We start from the raw sequence: 26,265 nt of genomic DNA, 5'->3' as shown, positions 1-26,265 counted from the left end.
TTAGGCCAGATCCTCAGCTGATGTAAATAGTGAGTTATGCCATTTTTATCTCACATGAGATCATTCTCAACTTGACACAGGTATGATTCATCTGTCCTCGTCCCAGGAATTGTATCATTCATTAAAATGGAAACCCTTGCCTTAAAAACCCTTATATACAGCTACCCAAGGCAGCTGGGGGGCTGTTGCCACAGTTGACCACGTATGGCTTACTTTCGTAAGTGCTGCTTTGCAGCAGGAATCCCAGACATGTCCTCATTCAGCAAATATTTCTTCGCTCCTATGCAGTAATTTTCAATGTATTCCGACCAATGCAGCTGACGCACATCAAAGTTGAATAACTGGAATTAAAGAAAAGGAAAGTTAATTAAATGCAACATTTGGATTTGCAGTAAGAGTAAAGCTGTACAACTTCATGCTGTGATCTTGAACTGAGCTCCACTCAGAACAAAGCCTAAAAATTTCCAAACCACAAGATTCAATGAAGAAATGTGCAATGAAAAAATGAGAGTCCTATGGCACCTTATAGACTAACAGAAGTTTTGGAGCATAAGCCTTCGTGGGTGAACACCCACTTCATCAAACATGTGTCTGACGAAGTGGGTATTCACCCACGGAAGCTTATGCTCCAGTACTTCTGTTAGTCTATAAAGTGCCACAGGACTCTTTGTTGCTTCTTACAGATCCAGACTAACATGGCTACCCCTTTGATACAATGAAAAAATGTTACTCCAAGGCCTGGTCCACACTAACCCCCCTCTTCGGACTAAGGTACGCAAATTCAGCTACGTTAATAACGTAGCTGAATTCGAAGTACCTTAGTCCGAACTTACCGCGGGTCCAGATGCAGCAGGCAGGCTCCCCCGTCGATGCCGCGTACTCGTCTCGCTGAGCTGGAGTACCGGCGTCGACGGCAAGCACTTCCGGGATCGATCCGGGATCGATTTATCACGTCTAGACAAGACACGATAAATCGATCCCAGAAGATTGATCGCTTACATCCGGACCAGGAAGTAAGTATAGACGTACCCCAACTCTATCATAGTACTCTTCATTAGTCACCTGACTCTGCTTTCAACTCACAACCCTCCGACTTTAAAAAACTAGTTATTTCCTGCCAACTGTCTTGCATGCAGTTATCCGTATATGTAGAGTCACACACATACAAAAAATACCACCTTGCTAGAACAGAGACTGCATATTGAGAATACATCAAAACAAGTCCCTGTTCACTGGTGTCATACTGGGATTATATTTTTAGTGAAAATAAATGGACCAGACACTGAATCAAAAGGTCCCCCTGTGTCAGTAATTCAGCTGGGCAGAGCTATGTTCTCTCTTGGCATCTGTGGCTCCAGAAATCCAAGAAATTGATTATTCAGTTGTTTGACATCAATTTGTCTGATTGCCTTGCTAAAGACATTTAGTTTCATAGATCAAGATTTTAAATGGAAAAGGTGTCAGCAATGCTCTCAGGGGATTACAGGTCTAACAGAGCGAAGAAACAGCTTAATCAAAAAAGAATGAAGAGGAAGTGCTTTCTTTGCAGAGTGAACTGTTAACTGTGAAGCAGGGTTTTATGAATCAATAACAAGATGGCTGATGTGATGCCACAGAAGTATTTTCAAGGAAGATATGCAGAAAAGAACTCTTCACTCTCAAGCCCACCCAACCCTTTCAGCTTGGTGCGAGAGCACTGGCATCAGCAGGGGTGTGAGCTAGAAGAGAATTCTGGGTATGGCCACAGAAAACAGGAAGGTTACTTAGCTATACCTGGAATTTGCTGCCTCTCTAGATCCACAGTGTAGGGGTTCCATGACTTGTGAGGTTTTGTACCACATCTCTACACTGGGGATCTGCATGAGGATTTCACAAGGGACTAGACCAATTTTATTTGATCACTGAGTCCCCATCTCTCCACAAGTATATGATACAGCCCCACAGGTACGTTGAAACTCATCCTAGATCTGCTCATTGTATTCCTTCAGCCCTGTTGCTTATCTTTCCATCACTGCCCCACTCATGTACAGAAGTACTTAAAACCAGCAAAGAGTACATTCGATTTTGACATCCTTCAGTTATTGCTCTACGGCTGCTCAAATCTAACAAGAACTTGTTCACACTGTGTGTTTTCTCTGGCTAAGATACTGTACTATTTTCTAAAATATTGTACTTACAGCCCTGTTCAACTCCCAGTGACATCAATGGAAAGAAGAGGTTACTGTCCTGTAACTGGAGGTTATTCAAGATATGTGGTCCCTATTTGTATTCCAAACGTGTGCCATGCGCCGGATCTGAAAGATTTTTGTAGCAGTGTCCACTGACTGGCACATGCGTTATGAGTCACCTTGCATCTCAGGCAAGGTTATATTCGGTCATGGGGGTCAATGTCTCTTCAGTCACTCTCTTACCGCTGAGTAGATCAGTCCGCAGCAAAGGGGACGGAGGACAGGTATTTGACTACAAATAGGGACCACACATCTCGAAGAACCTCCAGTTACAGGCAGAGGTGACGTGTGGGTGGGAGGCACAAAGGGTCACGTGTCCAGGGGTGGCTCCAGGCACCAGCGGACCAAGCGCATGCCTGGGGTGGCCTGCCAGTCACTGTGGGGGCGGCAATCAGGGAGCCTTCAGCAGCACGTTTGTGGGAGGTCCACCAGTCCTGCGGCTTCGGCGGCAGGTATGCTGAAGCTGCGGGACCGGAAGACCTCCCACAGGCATGCTGCCAAATCCACATTACCAGCCAGACCTCCCGCAGGTGCGCTGCCGAAAGCTGCCTGACTGCCGTGCTTGGGGCGGCAAAATACATAGAGCCATCCCTGCACGTGTGCCCCCAGAGATGCTGCTTGGCTTGTACTGAGCATGCTCACATGGATTGAGCAGACTCAGTAACATCTGCTGAAGCCACTGCCCTCACTCTGTCCCCCACTCTCAGCAGGTACAGATTGTCTCTGGACAGGTAAGTAACATCTTTTTCTTCGTGTTGTGGTCCCTATATGTATTCCAAATGTGGGTGAGTATCGAGCAGTGATCAGCATGGAGATGGGTGCCAAGATGCAAGAGGTAGCACAGCCTGCAATATGGCATGGACCACTGCAGTGTCTTCAGACGTCTCTTGGGTGATACTGTAATGGGTGGTGAAGGTATGTACTGAACACCACGTCGTGGCCCCACAGATGTCTGCCAGGAGACATCTGCTAGGGAGCTGGATGTGGCTGCTTGCGCCTGCATTGAGTGCACTGTAATTCCGTCAGGCGGCGGGATGTGTAGCATTCTTAGATACAGCTGGATACCCATTTTGAGATTTGTTGGGAGGAGAGGGCTTGGCCCTTGAATCTGTCAGCAATGGAAATTAACAGTCTTGTTGACATGCGAAAGGCATACGTTCTGTGGAGGTAGAATGCTCACGCATCACAGACGTTGAGGGAATGGAGGGAAGACTGTCTGCAGGGAAGACGTGTGGCTTAGGATGGAAGACTGGGAGGTGGATAGATTGGTTTTGGTGGAACTCTGAGTCCACCTTTGGGAGGAACGTGGGATGCAGTCGCAAAAAACCTTGTCTTTATGACAGTGTAAGTGTGGGGGTAAGGGGGTAATCCATCATGGCAGCTAGTTCGCTGACCTGCAGAGCCGAAGTGATGGCCACGAGGAAGATTACCTTCATGGAGAGATGTGAGAGGGAGCACGTTGCCATTGGGTTGAAGGGTGGAGAGGACAAGATTAAGGTGCCACAGGGTTGTTGGTTTTAGTACCGGCAGGAAGCTATTCAGAAGCCCTTTCATGAAGTGAACAGTGGTGGGGTGAGTAAACACCGAGTTGCCATCTTCAGTGATTGGTCCATCCCTTTTTTTGCTGCATTGCAGAAGCAGAACATCCTCCTAAACGAAACTGAAGGCTCGTACAAGTCTAGTTAACAAAACTGGGGGAAAATAAATTATTTCTCTTTCTTTCAAGGAAGTGTTTTTAATGCTGACCATCCCTGGAAGATGCTATTCGAAGGCTCACCCAAATATCATAGGCTGGAAGACTGGAGGTAAACACAACTGTGGTTGAGAATATGAGCAATTTAGCAATAGGTATACTTACTCTCCTATCCTCTGGACTGAGCTGGGTCATTAACATGTTCATATTTTCTGAAGACCACTCCCAGGACTGACAGGTGAAATATTCCAGAAGCATCATAGACTTGTGCAGCCGATTGAAGATCTTCATCATCCTGGAACAGTGCAGAGGTGTCGGCGCCGTGCAGAGCCACAGCAGCACATATAATGAAATAAGGAGAACTTGCTCTTATCTGAAAATTGGAGTTTCATGCAGGGCTCTCCTACTTTACATAATAGGTTTCTCCATGGAGCTTAATGCCTTAGTTGCTTTTGCTAGTTATTGTGAAGCTGAGTTTTGGGACTGAGCCATCCAGCAGCCTCCTCTTCTGTTCAGCAGGCTGATAACTTGCTTAGCAAGTATAGAACAATTCCAACTGAGGCCCTGATCCTGTAGCTGGCTCCTCAGGGACAGACCCTGGTGCCTGAGAAGATCACTATTGGCTTCAGTGAGACTCAACATGAGCATCAAGTATCAGGGGGTAGCCGTGTTAGTCTGTATCTACAAAAACAACAAGGAGTCTGGTGGCACCTTAAAGACTAACAGATATATTTGGGCATAAGCTTTCGTGAGTAAAAACCTCACTTCTTCAGATGCATAGGAAGAAGTGAGGTTTTTACTCACGAAAGCTTATGCCCAAATAAATCTGTTAGTCTTTAAGGTGCCACCAGACTCCTTGTAACATGAGCATGATGCTGTACCTACACAGAGCCAGTTGCAGGACCATGGCCTAACTTACTAGTTTGAACCAAATAACAGTAACAAACTGACTAAGTCCTATAACCTAGGACACACATAATACCTATAACATAGGTATCTTTCAGACCCCCTTTCTCCTTGTGTACTATTGCAGGAGTTTTGAACAGTTCAGGTGCTCTAAATGATATCCCCTTTCTTAAATGGGAAGGGCCTGGTGTCAGAGCACTCTGAGTGAAGGATTCTTGACTTTTGTAAAAGTCATACAACCATAGCTGCTGAGAGTCTGGTAGCTATCTCTCAGAGTTCCTTTTCCAGAGGAAAGATTCATAGATTCCTAGGCCAGAAGGGGCCATTGTGACCATCTAGTCTGACCTCCTGCATAAAAAACAGGCAATAGAACTAACCCCAAAATAATTCCTAGAGCATATCTTTTAAAAAAAATATCCAATCTTGATTTTAAAATGGTCAACAATGGAGAATCTATCACAATCCTTGGCAAGTTGTTCCAGTGGTTAATTACTCTCACTGTTAAATTCAGACTGGAAATAAGGCATAGATTTTTTTTTATCTAACTTCAACTTCAAGCCATTGGATTGTGTTATACCTTCCTTGGCTAAACTGAACAGCCCATTCTTCAATATTGGTTCCCTGTGTAGATATTTATAGACTGTAATCACCCCTTAACCTTCTCCTGACTAAGCCAAATAGATTGACCTCCTTGAGTCTATCACTAGAAGACATGTTTTCTAATCCTTTAATCATTTTCATAGCTCTTCTCTGAAACCTCTCCAATTTATCAACATCCTTCTTGAATTGTGGACACCAGAACTGGATGCAGTATTCCATCAGTGATCATACCAGTGCCAAATTCAGAGGTAAAATAACCTTTCTATTGCTCCTTGAGATCCCCCTGCTTATGCATCCAAGGATTGCATTGCCTCTTTTGGCCACCGCGTCACACTGGGAGCTCATGTTCAGCTCATTATTCATCACAACCCCCAAATCTTGTTCAGAGTCACTGTTTCCCAGGATAGAGTCCCCCATCTTGTAAATATGGCCTACATTCTTTGTTCTTTGGCCTCTCTGTTGAAGATGATAACAACGGTGAGGCTGGGTTTTGGGGACTCCTGTCCACAGGGAGTTGAACATTGACCACTAAATCCTTCCACACAAGCCACCAAACAGCTGACAGGGAGTAACAATTCAACCCAGGTTAACTCTGGCTGGCACCTGGAAAGTAAATGCATTTTGATGGCTAAGAAGTTAGGACTGAGTGTTTGTGGGGGAAGATTATGGGTGGGTGCCATAGTGGGTAAAGGGGAATCTGAATCATCTGGGCACTTGCTGGGGAGCAGGAGACCTGCAGAAGATGTAGCATCAGAGATAGAGGAGAAGGCACCATGATGCTGTGTGAAGGAAAAGAACTACTTGAAGGTGTGGAAGCTGGAAGAGGCATCTGAGGGACAATAAGAGAATTCAAACTGATGGGATGGAGGAAGGTTTGGATTTAGATGTTGCAATGGGTGGTGAGAAGGAAGTCAAGGCTATGTGTAACACCGACAGACCCCTGTCGTTGGCAGGATCGAACCGGGGACCTCTGGAGTTTAGTGCATGAGCCTCTTCTGTATGAGCTAAAAGCCATATGGCCCTTAGCTAAGATTATAGAACAGACTCATTAATCTCTCTCTCTCTAAGTGGTCTCAGTGCCACTAGATGGGACAGAACACCACACCCAGGAGGCATGTGGGTTACTTGTCTGAGGTGGAGAAGAGGGGTAAGGAGACAGTTTGGCAGCTGGGGGAGGGTCAGTGGAATACTCAATGATACAAGGCTGTGTCCTGTTTGCCCAGCTCAGAGATCTGAGAGTTCAGGGGGTGGGAGGTACTTCTCAGCCTGAATAAATTCCAAACTGCATTTGAAATTAAAGTTTAGGATTATAGCTGACATTTCTGCATCTACTACAAGAATTATTGCAGGGATGTCTTATGGCCTGTGTTATGTAGGACGTCAAACTAGATAATCACAGTGGTCCCTCTGGCTTTATAATTTATGGACTTAGTGGCAACAATCTTGCTGAAAAGGGCCATCATTTGTAACACCAGCAATAACTATATTTAGCACTTATTACTGTTATTTATTTGCATTACAGTGCCTAGAGCAGTGGTGGGCAACCTGCAGCCCATTAGGGTAATCCACTGGCGGGCCGCCAGACAGTTTGTTTACATTTGCACGGCCACCCACGGCTCTCAATGGCTGCGGTTTGTCGTTCCCGGCCAATGGGATCTGTGGGAAGGGGTGGCCAGCACGTCCCTGCAGCCCACGCCGCCTCCCGCTGCTCCCATTGGCCGGGAACGGTGAACTGGGGCCACTGGGAGCCGTGGGCAGCCGTGCAAATGTAAACAAACTGTCTGGCGGCCCACCAGCAGATTACTCTGATGGGCCGCAGGTTGCCCACCACTGGCCTAGAGGCTTCTTGCACTGCTCTAATTTATGCCCAGTTTTCTATGATTCCTGGGGCCATTCCTGAAGTTGGGAATAACTGGGGCTCTAAGTGCATGCCCCATTTCCTTCAGACATGTCAGGGGGGAGGGTAACATCACAGCTGCTAGAGCAGCTCCACGCCATCCAGGGATTTCCCTACAGATGTCTGGTTAAACCAGCTATACGCTGCCTGAGTGGGCCAAAGCAGCTGGCCTGGTCCACTGTTCAAGCTTTCTTTTGTGATTGTTAAACAAGTAATAAAGCAGGAAAGAAGCTGAGTTATATTATTTACACAGGAGTCCCCCACAAAAGGGTCATGGATGCCTTCATTTTGCTTAGCTACACCGTTGCCAATGCTCAGAAATCATCTGTAAGTGTAAACGTTCTTTTTAAATGCAGTCCAGACCTTACGAACACTCAAACACTCATCACACCTTTCCAACTGTCAGACTGTTGGACATGTCACTGACCTACAGGTCAAAAATAACTGTGTGGTAACACTCTGAAGCCAAGCCTGTGTCTTCATGCATTGACACAATTTCACAATAGACTGAACTAACATCAGGATATTGCAGTGATCTAAAGCTTGCAATATGCATGGCAACAGGGCTAGGTTTAAGCACAGACAATAAAAGTAAAGGACTGAGGCACCACCCTTTTGTCTACCCTCACTAGATGATTATGCTTGACCTGATTCCTCTTTGCGGGGCTCTGGTAGTGGGACCAGAGGGAGAGGCCACTCCTGACCTTCTGGCAGCTTGGGAAACCATAAATTCTGAGACCAACTCTATGGAGCTGAGTCTTATTGAAAATCTAAGGGTACATCTACACTACAGCGGGGAGTCGATTTAAGATACGCAAATTCAGCTACGTGAATAGCGTAGCTGAATTCGACATATTGCAGCCGACTTACCCCGTTGTGAGGACGGCGGCAAAATCGACTTCTGCCGCTTTTTGTCGGCGGCGCTTACTACCACCTCCGCTGGTGGAGTTAGAGCACCGATTCGGGGATCGATTGTCGCGTCCCAACGGGACGCGATAAATCGATCCCCAAGAGGTCGATTTCTACCCGCCGATTCAGGCGGGTAGTATAGACCAGACCTAAGACTCTCCAATGCAAGCTGTGAGAGCTGGGAACCGTATGCTGGGCTGAGCAAATGGGGTTCAGTTCTTTCTTCTTGAGTAAATGGCTCAAGAGTAGTACTGGAGAAAGGAAGACAACCAAGAACTTTAAAGCGAGTGCAGATACTGTAGTCCTGAGAAAATCAGCCCATGTTAGAGCCCTTCTCCTCTATGATATTTTGAGGTATGATAATATATGGAGCAGCGCAACTTCTCACCTGGGCTTTCTTCCTGTTAACCTCAAGTAGAAGTCATAGAGCATGGCTGGAGCCTTATGACTGACAGTTATCCAGTACTGGTTTATCAGGTGGTTTGAGGTCGTCTGAGCCCTGGGTATTCTGAAGGCCTGCTCAAGGGGGTTCCTTTTGAATGTGGATATGACATGGTATCCTGTAAGATAACAGAACAGATATTTTGAATTAGACATGCATCACTTTTAGAACAGGCTGCCATGAGCATATCAATGTGCTCAAATCTATTAATACTACCAGGTAATATGGTCCTAGGGGAATAGTTGGATAATATGATTTACATTTTGTCAGAGGAGAAAGATGGCTGTTTCATGCTGATTAACTCATACCATATACATATGTAAAAAGAAGTGGTGTTGTTATAGATATAAAAATCAACACTGAGAGACCACTCATTGGGTCTTTACATATTTCCCAACTCATGCATGGCCTTTGTTATATTTGTCACAAATGTGTGTTTGATGCAGTCTCTGTCTCTGCCTTTTCCACTGTCCTTAAAAAGAGAGAATGACAAGATAAGTGTGGCCCAAAATTTGATCAGTTTTATATTTATACATTTTTAAAAACACAAATCTCTTTGCAAAAATCCCTGTCATTCATTATGGTTTGAGGGACTGGTCCTACTCCATGGCAATCTTGCCATCAAAGGGAAAGGGGGAAGGATCCAGGTCTATATGCAGTCTTCATATTAGGACTGGATGCCTTTCTGAAAGATATGCTTTAGTCAAACACAAATTATTGGGCTGAATAGAGGAGCAAATGGATTATTCTATGGCATGCATTGCACAGGAGGTCAGATAAAATAATCTAATGAGCCTTCTGGCCTTAAAAATCTATGAATCTGGGCTGCTAGTTATTTAAAACAAATAACTAACTAAAACTTAATGGCAGCACTCATGAGCAACTCTACCATCATGAAACAACATATAATGGAGGAAACATTTCAAGAGGGAGCCAATTTCTGCTTCAAACTTTCAACAACAGTGAATTCTAATTCTACTCTCAATTACAGTGGTGTAAATCCAGGGGAATGCCATGAATATCAGTGGTTACTCCAGATTTACTCTCATATAACAGAGCAAAATTTGACCAATTAACTTTAAACTATGATTGTATTTCTTAAGAAAAGAGAACTTTAATTAATTTTCAAAAAAGTGCCAGTGCATATACTGGGCTGTACTGAGAAGGAACAGTTAGCATATCTGTATATTCTATATACTGTATATTCTGAAATCCTGATCATATTCCTTCAGAGCAGAATTGGTTTAGGGTAACTAATTGGAAATCATATACACCACAGACTTCTGTGGGATTTGTTGTCTATGTAACAACAAAGTTAATTCCATTATAGTCATACCCTATGGAGCCCTGAGAAATGAGACTAAAATGGCAACATTTGTATTCATGTTTGCACTTAAGTGTATGTCTGCACTTGAAGTGCTACAATGGCACAGCTACAGTGTGGCAGCTGTGCCACTGTAGCGCTTCAGTGTAGACACTGCTTATGCCAACAGGAAGGGTTCTCCTGTCAGCATAGGTAACCCACGTCCCCAAGGGGCAGTAGCTAGGGCAACAGAAGAATTCTTCCATCAACCTAGTGCTGTCTACACTGAGGGTTAGGTCAGCTTAACTATGATGCTCAGGGATGTGGATTTTTCACAACCCTGAGTGATGTAGCTAAGCCAATGTAATTTTGTAATGTGCACCAAGTCTAAGAAACAAAATACTTAGGGCTGTTCCTCCAACCTGCTATATGAGGGAATCCCCAGGTAGCACAGAGTCACTGTAATGTCACCCCTCCTGACCATTTACACAGGAAGCTCTATGCTGGAATGGACCCTTGGGACCAGAGGCAGCTGCCGATACCTCCAAAAGAATTTACTTTTCGATGGGAACCTGTGGCGGGGAGGTCATCCCGCTCCTGCCCTGAAGGGCTTAAAGCAGCCCTGGAGAGGGCTGCAGCAGGAAAAGCCAGGCTGATTGGGGAAAGTAGCCACAGCTGGGGCCACGCCCCAATCAGGCTGCAACTGGCCCTATAAAAGGGCTGTGAGCCAGCAGCTCAGGAACAGACTCTCTCTCTAGCTTCTGGAGAGAAGGACCTGGCTGCCTGGGAGCTGAGCAGGGCACCTGAGGTGGAGCAGTGCTGGGGAAGGGCAGAGGGAGCTGGGGAGCTCCAGCCTAGCAAAATCCCAGGCTGTAGGCCTAGTTAAAGGTCTACAAATAGGTACTGGGGCTGCAGAGGGACAGCCCAGAGATAGGCAAAGGCAGCAGGTCCTAACCCCCTTGCCGATGATGAGTGGTTTACAGACTGAAGTCTGCTCCAGGGAGCGGGGGCTAGACGATGACTGGCAATAGCCACTGAGGCAAGGTGAGTTTAGAGGGTTGGGGTTCCCCAGGGAGGGGAGACCCAGATTGGGGGTTACTGCTGGGGCAGAACCCCAAGGCAAAGGGTACCGGGTCTGGGAGGGACACGGCACCAGCGGTAGGCGAGACACCGGCCTGCAGAGGGCACTCCAGGCGGGAAGAGCTAATTCTCAGGATGACCAGCAGGAGGCGCCGCACCGGTGAGTTGTCACCCCACCACACAACCATATGGAACAGTGTTCCTGTTGCTTTATTCACTTGGCTTATGTCACAAATGGAAAACCAGATCAAAATGTTCAGTGTCACAAATTATGTCTAGACCATCCTCATACAGCATGATTCCAGACTAGTGACTGGCCAGTCCTTTGCTACGTATCGTATGGTCTGTTCATCACTGTGCTATTCCTACTTAAGCATATGTAGGAATGTAGCCTGTGACTGGGAAGATGCCGGTTAGATTTTGCTAGGTGGAGGAGTTAGACACAACATTTAAAAAAAATAGTACAGTATAATTTTAGCTTGAGATCAGTGTTGTTTGTCTTTGTTTCCAACATGCTACAAGGAGCTTAATGGCTAAAGTCCAATGTTCCTCAAACTTGTTTTGCAACTGTCTCATCAGAGCTAGTATTCCTTTTATTTTGTAATTCTATAGTTCACTTGTGGGCCACAGGATAGAGATGCTCTTGCTTGTGGAGAGGCTTCTCTTTACTGTATATTCGTTCACCGAGAAAAGTAAAAGGTGGAAGTGAGATAAATTACATAATCAAATAAATTAGTCTGGTAGAAAATTCTAGAGTGAAGCTATTTTTTTTTCTTTACAGAATTCCATATGTATCCAGAAACTGTAACAATGAGTGGCCATATACATTCAGTACAGCCCCCTTGGGCCATTAGGGAAAAGAATTCACAAGTCTTGGCTCCAAAAAAAGACAGGTTTGTGAGTCATCAACTGAAAGACCAGCTCCACTACTTCATCCAGTCAAGGAAGCCCTAAGACACATAAGCATGTTTGATACAGCCTAGCAGAAGTGCACATACACAAAAGCTAGCACCCCAACTCTGCATTACCAAGGTCCACAATGACAATCTGCCAAAAGTCCTATGGATTCTGCTCATCTGGAATTTTAAAATTGGCCCTTCCTCTTTGTTATCATTCTGCATATTTGGTCTGATGCATTTGACCTTTGAAGGAATGGGGGAGTGCACTTTGAGCCAGACACATGATGACATTACACACTCCAGTAAATAGGCTGTTAACATGCTTTCTTTAAAGAATTTCCAGTTTGCTTACTGTTGTGGCATCTCAGCCCATGACATACCAAATTAGCATCCATTAACAAAGGCATGAGACAAAGAGTGTGGGGAGTGAAATGCCTCAGATCAGACAAAGCTTTGGCCAAACAGATGAGGTCTTACAATAAAGCTGAGTTAGCTAACATGGGCTTTGACAAAATAAGTCCATTGAGAACACTTGCTTGACCTCAGAAATTCACTACTAGTGACTCTCAGCAGAACTGCTTCACTTAAAACCCGCTGTGATTACGGTGCATGAAGAATGAGATGGTCTCTAAAGACAATCACATCTCAAGTCACGTAGAGCTTTAATGACTACAACCATCACCTTGAATTGCACTCAGAGGCACACTGTAAACCAGTGCAGTGCATGGAACACAGGTGCCCACATAAACCTAATCCACTAGGCAGGCAAGTTGCCACATTCGACAGTAGCTGAAGCATCCAAGTGGTTTTCAAGAGTGGCTCCAATAGAGAACATGGCCCTTAGCCCACTTGGAACTAAGCATACATGACTGTGACAAGGTCTACATCAGCAAGGAAATACCTCAACCTCGGAGCTAAATACAGATTAAGAAAAAAAAAAAAAAAAAAAAAGAGCTACTGGTGAGTCCAAGAGGTACCCTGAGACTGCCAAATCCCTGGTAAGGGAATGACCTGATCCTCTGACAGATGGAGTACTCCCAACCCTCACTAATTCAAACCAAAACAATTTTAAGTGAACACACTTGTACACACACTTTTTCAGTTTTCACCCATAAACAGGCATCATTTTATTACAATATCTCCAAGTCGCCAACACTGACAGTAAGTAAATGACAAGCAAATTAATAGCCCTAGTTAAGGGTGATTGTGTTCTGCTGGCTTTGCTGGAGGTGGAGAGATATGCAGGAGGGGTTGGGACTGATGTGTAGCTGGGCAGGTAACACTGTAGAAATAATTTCATTCTTTATTTTCCCTGCTTGCGTGGATTTACATTAGGGAGAGTCTCACGTGGGCAGCGTTAACTAGATGTTGATGTTTTGTGGAGAAATTTGAATTAAGCATCAGAGAATTTAGCGTTCTCATCTCGGTTCTTCACTAAACAGTAACCACGGGATGTCAAAACTCCTTCTGATGTCATAGTTTAAAAATCTTTAAAGAGAGGGTATTAAGGTTGAGGAGGAATTGACACCAGTTCTACTCTGAAAAGTGGCAATGTGAAAAGGGCACCTTCTCACTCGGCAGGCCTGTTTCTTGAGTGTATTCAGAGTCATTTCTCCTTACTTTAGTGACAAAAATAGACATTTAAAGCCTTTTACCTCAGTTAATCCTGCAGAGCCAGAACAGCTAGGAGAGACGGCTCAGGATTCTGTTAGTTTGTCTGCATTGACAAGACAGTTGTTTACTACATTTAGACCTGGGCAAATCCACTTGAAAATAAAGGGTTTGCCCACATGTAACTGAGGGGATAATCTGAAAACAAATGAGCTACCTCCTGTATCTGAGTCCCTGATTTAGCTTGCAGAACCTTGTGATGAAACCCTAGAAGGAAAACACCCACCTTACCTCTCCGAATCCAGGTGATAGTGATGATAAATACAATGTGGCACCTCTTGAACATGGGAGTAAAGTGGTAAATAGAGCTCATCAGGCCCAATGCACTGAAGTATATCTTCTAAACAGTTTCATCATCAACACAGAATAAATTCTTTTATTGTGGAAACTAAATGGGTTCCATGGTATTTACAAGTGTGGGGAACCTTATTCTTTGTACTTCAGACAAGGGCAGCTATACTTGACCATAATTACTTCTGTGAATTTTCCTGAATACACTTGGTCTATTCAAAATCTACATTTGGCCATTTGTTCCTCCCCTGAATGCTAGCAAATATAGTTCCATGTTTCAGGCATTCATCAATCTCCAGATCCTTGTCTTGCTATCTTTCCCTCTCCATTAATCCCACTTTGGAATGATTACAATGGTGGGTTGGAAAGAGAAGAGGTTTAGTATAATTTGACTAGTTATTAAAAAAAAAAAAAATCTTGCCAAGTAGTGGAGACTGAAAATTAGGGATATAAACCAACCCTGGAGAACAGAAGGCTGATGTATTTGGATGTCACAACACAAATACAGTGAAGGCAGTGTCCAGGCCATCTCTTTGCTAATTACAGTGTCAAGCATGTTGGTGCTCAGCAAATAATCATGAGAGACATGCCTAATCCCATGCACGAATCTGTGGATCAGATGGGAAATCCCATGAACTCTGTCCCTTCTCCCCTAAAGGAGAGTTCTTTAACAAGTCTCTAAGTCCTGAACAGTGTTCAAGTTTCAGAGTTTATTTAGCCTCTCCCTTTCCTAATGGAAACTCACAAGTGTTATTTGCTGCCAGTGATATCCTGGAGCTGTGATAGTGTTTTGATACCATCTGCAGCAAGTGTTTAGAGCATCATCTGCTTTTATTCAAACCCAAACATTTGCAAATCCAATTTTCAATTATAAACCGATGGAGGAGGATTTCCTTTTGGAAGCAGTCACTTATTTAGTTCTCCATCCACTACTCTTGCTATCTTTGGCTGTGACAAAAAAAGACAAATCATTGTTATATTTATAAAATGCAGCCATTGTCATTTCAAATCACATATCATACATTGAATTTGGGCAAATCAGCAATGCCTTCTCTGTGTTAGCTAATTAAGGCTTCTAGCAAAACAGCTGCAGCACACTGCCCCGTGTTTCTTCTTGATGGGGAAATCATGTTTAACAAATGGCAGAGGAGACACAGGAGAAAATGCTGAAAAGCAGGAGGCAAACATCACCTTTGTATTGTTTTAGTAAATACCTGAGATGGCTGTGACACCTACATGAAAATCTCAATGAAGAGAGGTTCGGTGACTGGTGGAAAATACATAACCATTCTGCACAATTGGCATAGCTGGTGCTGTGGCCAATTTATTCTATCTGGTAGCTTAATTCCTGCATTTAACTTTTTTCTCTCAAGATTTACAGCCCTTATTTCACTGAGTTGGCTGCATTGACATATGTACTATGTGTTCTAGCCTCTGTGTGCCTAGGCATGTTGCTCTTTAGGAAGTGGTCAGCACTCACAACTGGGGTCAGATTAAGTAGCTAGATTTTCAAAAGAGGTCTGCATGCTGAGCACTTTTGAGAATCTGACCCTTATTTACATGCATAAATGGGAGGGAGTTGAGCTCTTTTGAAAATGTGGCTCCAATTGAATTTGAACATCTGGCCTTGAACTCTTTTGAAAATCAGCCCCAACCGTTCAAAATCCCAAATCACTATAAGAGTATCATAGCTCTCAGTACAACAAGGCCATTATGTATCTAAGTACATGTATGTCACTAGATGTGATGGATGTAAAATGTGGGACATATAAGGACACTGGTGTAGGAAGCATCAAAAGAGACCATTAATTTTTAGAATATTTTCTCTAACCTTGTACACCAATTCTGTTGTAAATAATGTCTAGTAATAAGTGTCCAAGCACTAGATTTGTGTGGGAAAGAGGTAAATCTGGGCCTAAAATGAGGTATGCGAATTGAAGTACATTTCAAAATGAAAAGTTGGTTCAAATCGAAAAGTCAAAATGTTTAATCCTGAAAATTTCAAATTGAAACATTTAAACTTTTTCAGAATTTTTTTTAGTTTTTTTTCAACTGAAGTAATTCAACACAGATTCATTAAACGTTTCAGCTGACCCAAATCTGCATTTTCAGAAATAAAAATAAAACCCACCCCACATACAAACAAAAATAACCCCCCCACACATATTTCGGCCAAAAAATTTCATCCAGCACTAATCATAATGGATGTGTACAAAAGGGCCATATTAAGATTGTTCAGGGCAGGCAAAGAACCCTGAGCACAAATGAAACCCCAATAGATTTGCTGAAATGACACCAGGACAGCCTTCCCCACTCCTCCTTGCTTAAAAATAAAAGCAAGTTCTAGAAGTCCATTTAGAATTTCAGTGGGTCAGAATCAGAACTCATTCTGCCCTACCCAGTTCATCAAGGGAAAACTGGCTGGCTTGAAATTAATTAATATTCACACAGTGAAAACCATATTGCAGCCTGTTTGAAGAACAGCTTTTGACTAGAAGTTTCAGAACATACTGCGTATGCTGCAGCTAGCAAGATTAACCCACTTTGATTTTATTGGCCAGACCTAAATTGCAGCAAAGCAGAACAAATTGCTTTGAAATTACTTCAGGTTAATGCTTAGCTGTCAGGCACAGACTTTGTAACAATAATAACAAATAATAACAATAATAGAAAAGAGACACAAATATACTTTCAATGGCATGTTATTTCGAAAAGGAATGAAATAACAATTTAAGTAATTGGATAATCTGACATTTAGGGCTTGTCTACACATGGAAATTTAGTGAAATACATATTCCAGAACAATTATTACCCTATTTTGGTATAGGTCTCCACTTACGAACATTCTTATTTCAGAACAAGAGTGTCCAGACAGGGGCTTTTACTGAAATAACTATTTCAAAATAGCTATTTCAGTAAATTTCCAAGTGTAGACAAGCCCTTAGAATCAACCTGGGGAGTACGGGAAGTAGAAGAGAACTAAAGAAAGATTAACATTTTAGAGAAAACACGTTTTAGCCTAAATTCTTCCATCTGCTATTCCACTGAAAATCCAGTGTAACTCCATTAATTTGTATATTTGTATGGGTGTGGAACAGAATTTGGTCCAAAGCAGGGGAAAAAAATTTAGAAATAGTTTCTCAGTGTAAATTGGCACAGATCCATTGGAGTCACCAGAGTTATGCCAGTTTATGTCTGATGAGGGGCTGGCCATTACTTTCACAGCCACGCCGAAAGGGCCAAATTCATCCTTGATTTCACCGGAGTTCTTCCAGGGATAAATTTGGCCCTGAAGGCTTGTTTTGCACTCCTTGCAGCTCATTAATTCTTATGAACTATTTCAACTGCTTGGTGAAAAGAAAATATAACTCATAAAAGAAACATGCAACTGGTCTCAAGAAAGAAATCCCAACAGAGTCATACAGTCTATAGTCAGTCCCATTTAATACTTAAATGTGAGGAACTCCCTATTTCCACAGCAAAATGACACGTCAGAGGCAGTGAAATTAGTTAAGGCATTGCTCCTATTACTAAACTAATCTCTTATCAGGATCTGGCTCCTTACAAAGAGCCAAATTCTGCTCCCATGCAACCTCACTGACTGTAGTGACACTTTATATCAAGGAAGCTTTATACCAGGGCAAGTGTTATATTAAAAGATGAAAACAGCTAAACTGAAAGATAAAAGAAAACACTGGATAATGACGATACGCTAAAAAACTTCCTGGAATCAGCCACTCAAAGGGTCAGCAAAATATTGCTTGACTGGTACAAATTTCTTTGATTGAAAGTTGAGCAAAATTTTGCTGGATACCACAAAAGCATAGTTCAAAAAAAATCCTTTAAAAAGGGGATGCTAATTACAGATATCCATGTGTGCAGCGTTTACTGCACATTTAATAATGAACGGTTTAAATTTATGAGTAATTTGTTTCCTTAGTGTAGGATGTAATATGTAGAATGTATGTTTTAGGTGTTGGGACATAGGAAAAGATGCCTGCTTTTCTGGCAAGGAAAGAGAACAGCCAGGTAAAAAGCTGAGCCAGCAATCTGACCAGGTAAACAACTGGGTCAGCATCCAGTCAGGTAAACAACTGAGTTAGCAAATTAATCGTAGTGCTAGGCAGAAAAAGTGCTTATACAATATATCATGAATAGCTTTGTAACAATGCATTTAAGGCACACCTGAATGTAGTTGTGCACTTGCTTTTAACCCTATGCTGTGCCCTGTTTTGGTGGATTGGTCACTCACTGAAGCAGCGAATAAATGACACACTTTTTCAACTCAGGAGTCTGTCTGTGAACCTGAGGGTTCTGGGTAGCGGGAAGAAGAACCATCAACAGTTTGCGGGGGGAATTTTGAAGGACTATTGTGGGGTCTGGTTGGGATAAAGTAAAGGTCATAACTGGGCTTTGCTATATGGACTTGGTTATCTTTGTGGAAGTTTGGGTCAGTGACAAGGGAGGTCCCTATGACATTGATCCCCAGAAAACAGGGCCCTGGGAGGAGATTCAGAAGTCCCTTAATCATGCTAGTTCTGAAAGTGAAGGAAGGACAGAAGAAAGCCTGCATTATACAGGGATTAATGAAAGGAGTTAATGTGTTATGGGAGCAGTTTATACTAAGGAGATTGAACTTCAGACACTGCCCCCTGAGCTTGAGGGGGATGGAGATAAAGGAGAAGCTTTTAAAATACATGTGGTAATAGCTAATCAAGGCTTCCGCCAATCATCTGATGATTGTGATAGCATACAACAGGAATGGGATGAATTGTTGAATGACGTAGCAAACTTTAGGGACCAACTGGCTCAATGCCAACATGGGGATCCTCCAGTTCCCAAGGATGGGTCTTTCCCCATGTCCCTCCCTCCCTACTTTTCCCAACCCTCAGGCCCCCCAGTGGCGCCCTATCTGGCTGCCCCTATGATTCTAAAATCGGAGATGGACAGTAATCACATCTGCACCACCCTGGATGATAAACTGTTGGCAGCTGGGGAATTTCAGTCTCCATGGAAAAATCCAGGTCCCAACCCAAGGGATGACTGGAATAAGTTTGGTCAGTGGCTTTGAATGGCTGCGGATATCATGGAGGACAGCAATTTAAATGATAAAGATTGGAACCAGATGTTGAAAGGTGTATTTGGAGGTTTATACACACAAATTACTGGATGTGTAAACACTCGCCAGCCAGAAAGGAAATTTTGTTTGGTAATCCATCACCTACAAGTGACATGAGTAGGTTACATCTTTGCCTGGGGAAAGCCCCACAGAGGTAGGGGAAAGGGCTATGAATTATTGGAATTTGGGTCATGGACCAAAAGATTGAGTGGGAAGGAACTCCCAAGAACCTACTGAATCATTGTTAATAGGACAACCAGATGAGTGTTCACGGCAATCCTACAGTTTTCACCCCAGCCGCATGATTATGAGCAAACTATTACCCATGCTGAAGCATAATCGGGGGAGAGGGAGGAGACCGTCCTACCTATAAATGAGGCGAGGGTGTTTCAAATTGAGGTCAGGAGAGGCACTTGTGCATGGAGAAGAGGAAGTGGATGGAGAAGAGGAAATGTGGGCAGAAAGGGGGATAAGAGAATGAATTTCTTTCAGGAAGTTGCAGGAAGAATAGAAGGCTCTGGAATGTCGGGTGAAAGAATTAGAGGAGAAGGCTGGAAGCCTGTCCCCACAATAAGGGGTGCCATGCCCTGAGGCCATTGCACAACAGGTTTGCCCTATTAAATTAGATAAATGGGGGCAGCCTCATGTTCAAACATATATTGAAGGGCAGCAGGAAATAATATTAACAGATAGTGGAGCAGCAATTTGCATGACACACAAAGTTAGAGAAGGAAATGCTCAAAGGAAGATACAGGTGATTTGGGGGGGTAAAAGAACAGGTAGTAAATGCTAAGGAGGAAATTCTGTCAGTGGCAGTACTTGGAGCCTACAATTTTTTAATAGATCTGGCTAACCTGTGTGTAGTAGCCCACCCGGTCTGAATGTGGTTAAACATTACCAGCCTGTAAACAGAATGGAAGTTACATAGTTAAAAGCTCGTGCTGCTGTGTGGGCAGAGCACAAGACAGACTGTGGAAGAACAAGTTTTATAGCTAGGATAGAGGGACTTGATCCTCCCACCCCCCCATCGCCCCCGCCCGCCCACAAAAGCAGTATGCTGTGCCCTGGGAGGCTGTTGAACATGTAACAGAAAGTGCAGCAGCTGCTGCATCAGGGGTGTCTAAGGGAAATTCGGTCTACTTGTTATGCACCTGTATGGCCTGTAAAGAAGCCTGTCGGCAAATGGAGGCTAACTATAGATTACAGAGCCCGGACTGACTATGCAATAGTGGGAGCTAATGTAGTAGCGGCATATCCACAAATGATTGCTAAAATACATCCAGTTAGAAACTGGTTCTCAGTGTTAGATGTGGCAAATGGCTTTTTGTCAATACCGCTGACAGAGAAACAGCAATATAAAACTGCCTTCACTTGCCAGGGGATGCAATATGCATGGACAGTTTTACCACAGGTATATAAAGATTCACCTGCCATTTTTCACAAATGCATGAAAGATTTTGGGGGATCTTGGAAATCATAAATTAATCATTCAGTAGGTAGATGATATCCTAGTCCAGAGAAGGAGTAAGGAGGAACATGATGAGTTGTTGACAAAAGTCTAACCTAAGGTCCAGATCCATCAAAGTACAGTTAATTTCCTAGGAGTAACATCCTAGGAAAAGATGGGAGAAGTGTTAACACATTTAGGGTGGCCCAAACTGAAAGACTCCCTATTCCACAAGACAAAAGGCGTTTACAGTCGTTTTTAGGATTGACTGGATTCTGCAGGGATTTCATTCTTATGTATGCTGAAATTGCAAAACTCTTAGATGAATTAGCAAAAGCTAAAGTTTGGGAATGGGAGGAGGAACATAGGGATGCTTTTTGCAGACTAAAATAAGGTCTAGTGAGTACTCCTAAATCGGCAGTGTCAAATTTGGAGAAAACTTACTCTTTCTGGATAATGGTGCAGGATGGTAGTCTTGGGGTTGTAGTCACCCAGTTTATGGGACAGATGAGAGAACTGTGGCTTTTGCATCACAGTTGTTGCAAAGTGTGGGGTTAAAATACTCAGTGTGTGAAAAGGTGGTTGTGTGTGCATATTGGGCACTGATGAAGTTTAAATATCTTACAGGAGGTCAGCAAATAATTCTACGTACCCATCATACCTCCCTGAAATTATATACTGATAAACTGCCTCTGGGGAATGTTAGCAGGGTCAGGATACAGAGATGGATGTTCACTCTTATGGCTGAAAACGTGCCCACCAAAATTCTACAGGAGCCGCAAGCCTGGGTAGATGAGGAGGGAAGGCTCAGTAATGCAGAATTCTCCGGATGTGTAGAGGAAATACATGATACACCTCTACCCCGATATAACATGACCCAATATAACACAAATTTGAATATAATGCACTAAAGCAGCGCTCCGGGGGGGTGGAGCTGCGCACTCCGGCGGATCAAAACAAGTTCGATATAATGCGGTTTCACCTATAACGCGGTACGATTTTTTGGCTCCCGAGGACAGCGTTCTATCGAGGTAGAGGTGTAGTTGGGTTTGTCAGCCAGGGGAATTGCAACTGGTAAAAGGTGGGTGTTGTAACACAAGTGAGCACTGTCATCTAGAGGAAGTGCCCCTGCCACAAAATCATGTTACACACTTAGGGAATGGAAAGGTCTGCTATCATTTAAACAATACTAATAATGTATCAAGTGTCACCTTGGAAGGGTATAAACATTGTGTAAAGATCTCACAAGGCACATGGTGCAGCAATGTCTCATTAAAGAGTATAAAATTGGGAAATGAAAACTGGCAAACTGTGCCCCACATTATCACTCAAAATGTAACCTAGTCAGGGGGAGATTTGTTTAATAGCATAAAATTAGAGATTCAGCAATCAATGCATTGGAAGGCCTTGCTGAAGTCAGTAGAGGTCATATGGAACACAGCTCAGGAAACAAGCAAGATGTCACGTATCCTCAAATTAAGTGTGGATGAGGTTGGGAAAAGACTTTAGAGCAGCAGAAGCCAATAACTGGTGGGATGACTTAATGTATTCTAACATGACAACTGGAAGACAACACCTGATCCTGCACCTAGTGGTAATGTGTGTGTTTTGTTTGGTAGGATGGTTGTGTGTATATCAACGCAATTTGCGGAAATGGATGAATATTCGAAATGCTCAGCAAAACTTGTTTCTGTTACAGCACGGATTATTGTGTATTCCGGGCCTAACATCACATGCCCATATATGGAACATTAATTGGCAACAGTATGTCATGTCATATAAGGGGATGTGTAGCCATTCTCAATATATGTGAGGCATGGATTTGGGTTGTGTGTAAAGAGGCCACCAATAGCAGCCTAGCCCTGCTGGTTGACATCTTACGGCCCAACTCATGTTTTCCCCAGACGGATGGTAGTGGGCCCACTGCATAAAAATAAATTGAGTGCTGAAACCATCTCTGGTATTACTTACACAGGTATGCCGTGACAGCTAACACTGAACAATGTAAAGAGAGAGCTAGGAATAATCATTTAACTCATGGTCACCAGGATTTATTTGGTCACGACAGAGGATGACAGCTGGTGATGCTACCGTGATAACTGACATTCTGTATGGAAATATCAGACAAGAGTGGTAATACTCAGATGGCACCTTGCACCACAGAGCCCAGGGATTTTGCAGGAGTGTTAATGCACACTATTAGAGGGCTTTCCCTTTACTCCCTCCCCTGGTTCTTGTCACGCAGACAGAAAGCAGAAGACCAGAAGTCCAAAGTGCAGGCAATGCACTGTTTATTGGGGTTAGTTTCAAGCAAGCATAATCATAGCTCTACATGCCGGCAGAGTCTGTTTCCCAGTGTTCCGTTCCCAGCTCTGATGCCACAGAACATTTACTCCGTGTCCCCCTTCCCAGTTCTGATGCTGCAGAACCTTGCCTGTGTCCCCATTCCCATCTCCCATTTTCCACCTCCTTCTTAGCAGGCCGAAATATACCTGCAGTGCATGCCCTAAAGTCCCACCCCTTACAACTTATGGCCAAGTTCCGTTTTGGAGGGTCATGAGTCTGGGGTCTTCATCCCATCTCTTTTGCATTCCGTGGGAGGGGTGAGGAGTGAAGTTATGTTCTGGTCAAAGCCAGGATTTTCTTTGGCTTTTAGTGTTTCTTATGCCTCCCCTCTCTATCCCCACTTGCCCCTCTTAACTGGTTGCTTGACCTTGGCTTGAGAGAGGAGCCAGGCAGCCGTCCAGTGAATGCTCATATATTAAGCAACAGAGAGTCCTGTGGCACCTTTAAGACTAACAGATGTATTGGACTATAAGCTTTCGTGGGTGAATGCCCACTTCGTCCGATGCATGTCATATATTACACTCTCAGCATACCCCGTAACACTTTTAACTTAATCTCTTACCTCTTTTCACCTCATCAGCTTGTGGGCAAGTGTAACACACAGTGTCTTTGTTCACAAATATTAGTAAGGATATAAGAGTATCAAAAAGTCAAACCCAAAATTCTATCCCAGGCTAACAAACAGGCCTATATACTAACACACCAAGCAGGGGGTATTTTTCTGGAGACACCCTGCGACAGAAGAAATGGACAACTACATAATAAAGAACTGAAACAAGTTATGGGATAGTGTTGCATGTAAAATAAGAAAAGAAGGCACTATATAGGATGTAATATATAGAAGGTATATTTCCTGCTTGTCTTGCAAGGAAAGAGAACAACCAGGTAAAAAGCTGAGCCAGCAACCTGATCAGGTAAACAACTGAGTTAGCAAACTAATCTTAGCACTAGGCAGAAAAGGTGGTTATATAATACAGTACACTCTCGCTATAATGAACTCCTGGGGATCCAAGCCATTTATTCTGTATAGCCAGGGGTTCGTTATAGCAAGGTGGGGGTGAGGGTGGGTGTGGGGGGGAACAGAGTGAGCTCCTCTGGCCCTGGGGCCGCAGCAGGGGGCTGTGCTCCTCTGGGCCTGGGGCTGGAGGAAATCTCTGTCCCAGTTGTGGGGCAGGAGGAGCACTCTGCCCTGACTGCGGCCCCAGAGTCAGAGGGCCTGTCAGCCCACTGCTGCGGCCCCGGACTGGAGAAACTGTCAGTCCCTAACCACAGCCCAAGGTTCACTATTGTGAAGGGCATTATAGCAAGGCTGTACTGTATATAATGAATAACGTTGCAACAATGTATTTAAGGCGAGTACCCGAACGTGGGTGTGTGCTTGCATTTACCCCTATGCTGTGCCCTGTTTCGATGGACTGATCACTCACTGATGCAGTGAATAAATAAACATACTTCTTCAGCTCAATAGTCTGTCTGCAAACCTGAGCATTCTGGGTAGCAGGGAAAAGAACCAATCAACACTTAGAAGCTCTTATGTCTTCCATTGGCCTTCTAGGTGACTTTAGGCATGTCACGCCACTCTCTGTGCCTCAGTTTACCTATCTGTAAAATTGGGATAATGATTCTGACTTTCAGGATTTCTGTTCAAGCATGATCCCCACTCCAACTTGGAGCAGCCATTACAGGGAAAGTCCTTCTGAAAGTCATAACTCAGGGTTGGAGGAAGCATGCTCAGTCACTCTGTGGGGTGGTGCAAGTGCAGTCTGATCAGCACGAGAAGCTATGAGAGGCTTGAGCATGCTCAATAAAGATGGAGCCACCAGAGATTTTAGCATTTAAGCCCTAAGAGGTCTCTAATGAGCATGTGTAAGCTGTGATTTTTCAATGGCTATTTTTAGCCAGTTATGGGTCAATTTTTATAGGGATCACATAAGAGACATCCATGGCACAAAGTCCACTCCTCTTCCAAATATTAATTACCTACTCCAAAGCATGGGCATGCTAGAAGAGCTCAAAGAAAAAGTTTGCTTGTATTTTTTTTTTTTAACATAGGCAAAACAATGTATTTTCCCTACCTTTGTTCTCGGAAATGGCTGGACCATTTTGACTGTAATTTTCCAGAACAATTCAGTCTGAGGCACACATTTGACAAGGGAAATTTCAGCTCAAACAATTAAATTTTGGTAAAGTTATAAGCACCAGAAAACAGGGTATAATAATGGGAAGTGCTACCAGTCTGCTCTACAGATCTGCACTGCGGATCAGAGAGAATTTTGCCCTCAGTCCATTTACAAAGCTGAACTGCTCCTGCACAAGCTTGCCTTGTGCATCTGGATGCAAGTTGATGGAGCTGAACCATCAGAAATGCAAGCTTCTGTTACACAGTCTGATGAATCCAAGTTCCTAGTTAGACTAATGAGCACTGTAATAGGAAAAGATTAGGTACAATCCATTTATTTATCAGTATTTTCATCAATAAAATTACATGCTGAAAATAAAACAGAAAAGGCGACAAATGGGAGTGTTATGAAGGCTTTGACCTCGACTAGCGGTACGAAGACAGTTTGTGCAAGGCAGTGGAGAATCAGGCCCAATATGTTTCTGCTGCTGTAAACTGACTGATTATGCTGATTTGCAATACTGTAGCTGAAGATACCTCTACAGTGTGGGCCAAATTCTGCTATTGGGTTTCTGTGGCATTTTTTCTGAGTAATGACCTCAGGATTTATCCTTACATTTCCATCACCTCCGACTCAGCATCATGCCGGATTTAAAACATTTCACTCAAAAGTTAAAACAACAACAACAACCAAAAAAAAAAAAAAAAGCCATGAAAATGGCTTGAATATTTCCATTGACCAGCTTTTGCAATGTAAAGCAAACTCTCTTAAATTAAGTCTGTTCTTTCCAGGGTCATCTTTTCAAGTAAATCAAGGACATTTCTATTTCAAGACTGTACCCTTAAGGTGCACCATAGAAACATGAAGAAAAGGCTATTTTATTTTCTCTTTATATACTTTTTCTATTCTGATAATTAGAGCGGCCTTTGGAAATTACATCATTCATGTCAAGGGTTTTCTAATTTGGATTTAAACACAAAGCAAAAAAAAAAGGGGAAATTTGGGTCTGGATACTTATAGCATCTTCCAATGGAACTTGAAGTCATGACCTCCTACTCCTTCCTTCACAACTTTAAAAGTTCAGCAAAGCATTTAAGCATGTGCTTTGATGAACAGGGACGGGCTTACTCAAACACTTAAAATTAAGCATGCGCTTAAACACTCTGATGAGCAGGAATGAGATTATTCACATGTTTAAAATGAAGCAGATGCTTCAGTGCTTTTCTGAACTAGGGGTTAAGTCTGATCTGTGAAACCGCTGCACGCAACACACCTGTTCACCGTAAAGGGAGTTCCACGTGTTGAGCGCTTACA

General features: G+C 43.4%; 1 protein-coding gene across 9 annotated transcripts in view; it reads right to left on the bottom strand.

Moving 5' to 3' along the window:
- FAR2 (fatty acyl-CoA reductase 2) overlaps positions 1 to 26,265 on the bottom strand; it is a 208,782-nt gene that overhangs the window by 4,735 nt on the left and 177,782 nt on the right. For 7 of the 9 annotated variants that reach the window (XM_065570549.1, XM_065570558.1, XM_065570536.1 and 4 more), the window contains 3 exons: positions 8,622 to 8,793; positions 4,087 to 4,216; positions 214 to 341 (listed from right to left, as the gene is read on the bottom strand). In XM_065570549.1, coding sequence (XP_065426621.1) covers positions 214 to 341; positions 4,087 to 4,216; positions 8,622 to 8,793 — 430 coding nt within the window. The remainder of the gene's footprint in view (positions 1 to 213; positions 342 to 4,086; positions 4,217 to 8,621; positions 8,794 to 26,265) is intronic. The other 2 variants (XR_010593300.1, XR_010593301.1) reach the window with 1 other exon arrangement.

Source organism: Chrysemys picta, chromosome 1, assembly GCF_011386835.1.
Source record: "Chrysemys picta bellii isolate R12L10 chromosome 1, ASM1138683v2, whole genome shotgun sequence".
Taxonomy (NCBI): Eukaryota; Metazoa; Chordata; order Testudines; family Emydidae; genus Chrysemys; species Chrysemys picta.
This window is presented reverse-complemented; position numbering and strand designations above follow the sequence as displayed.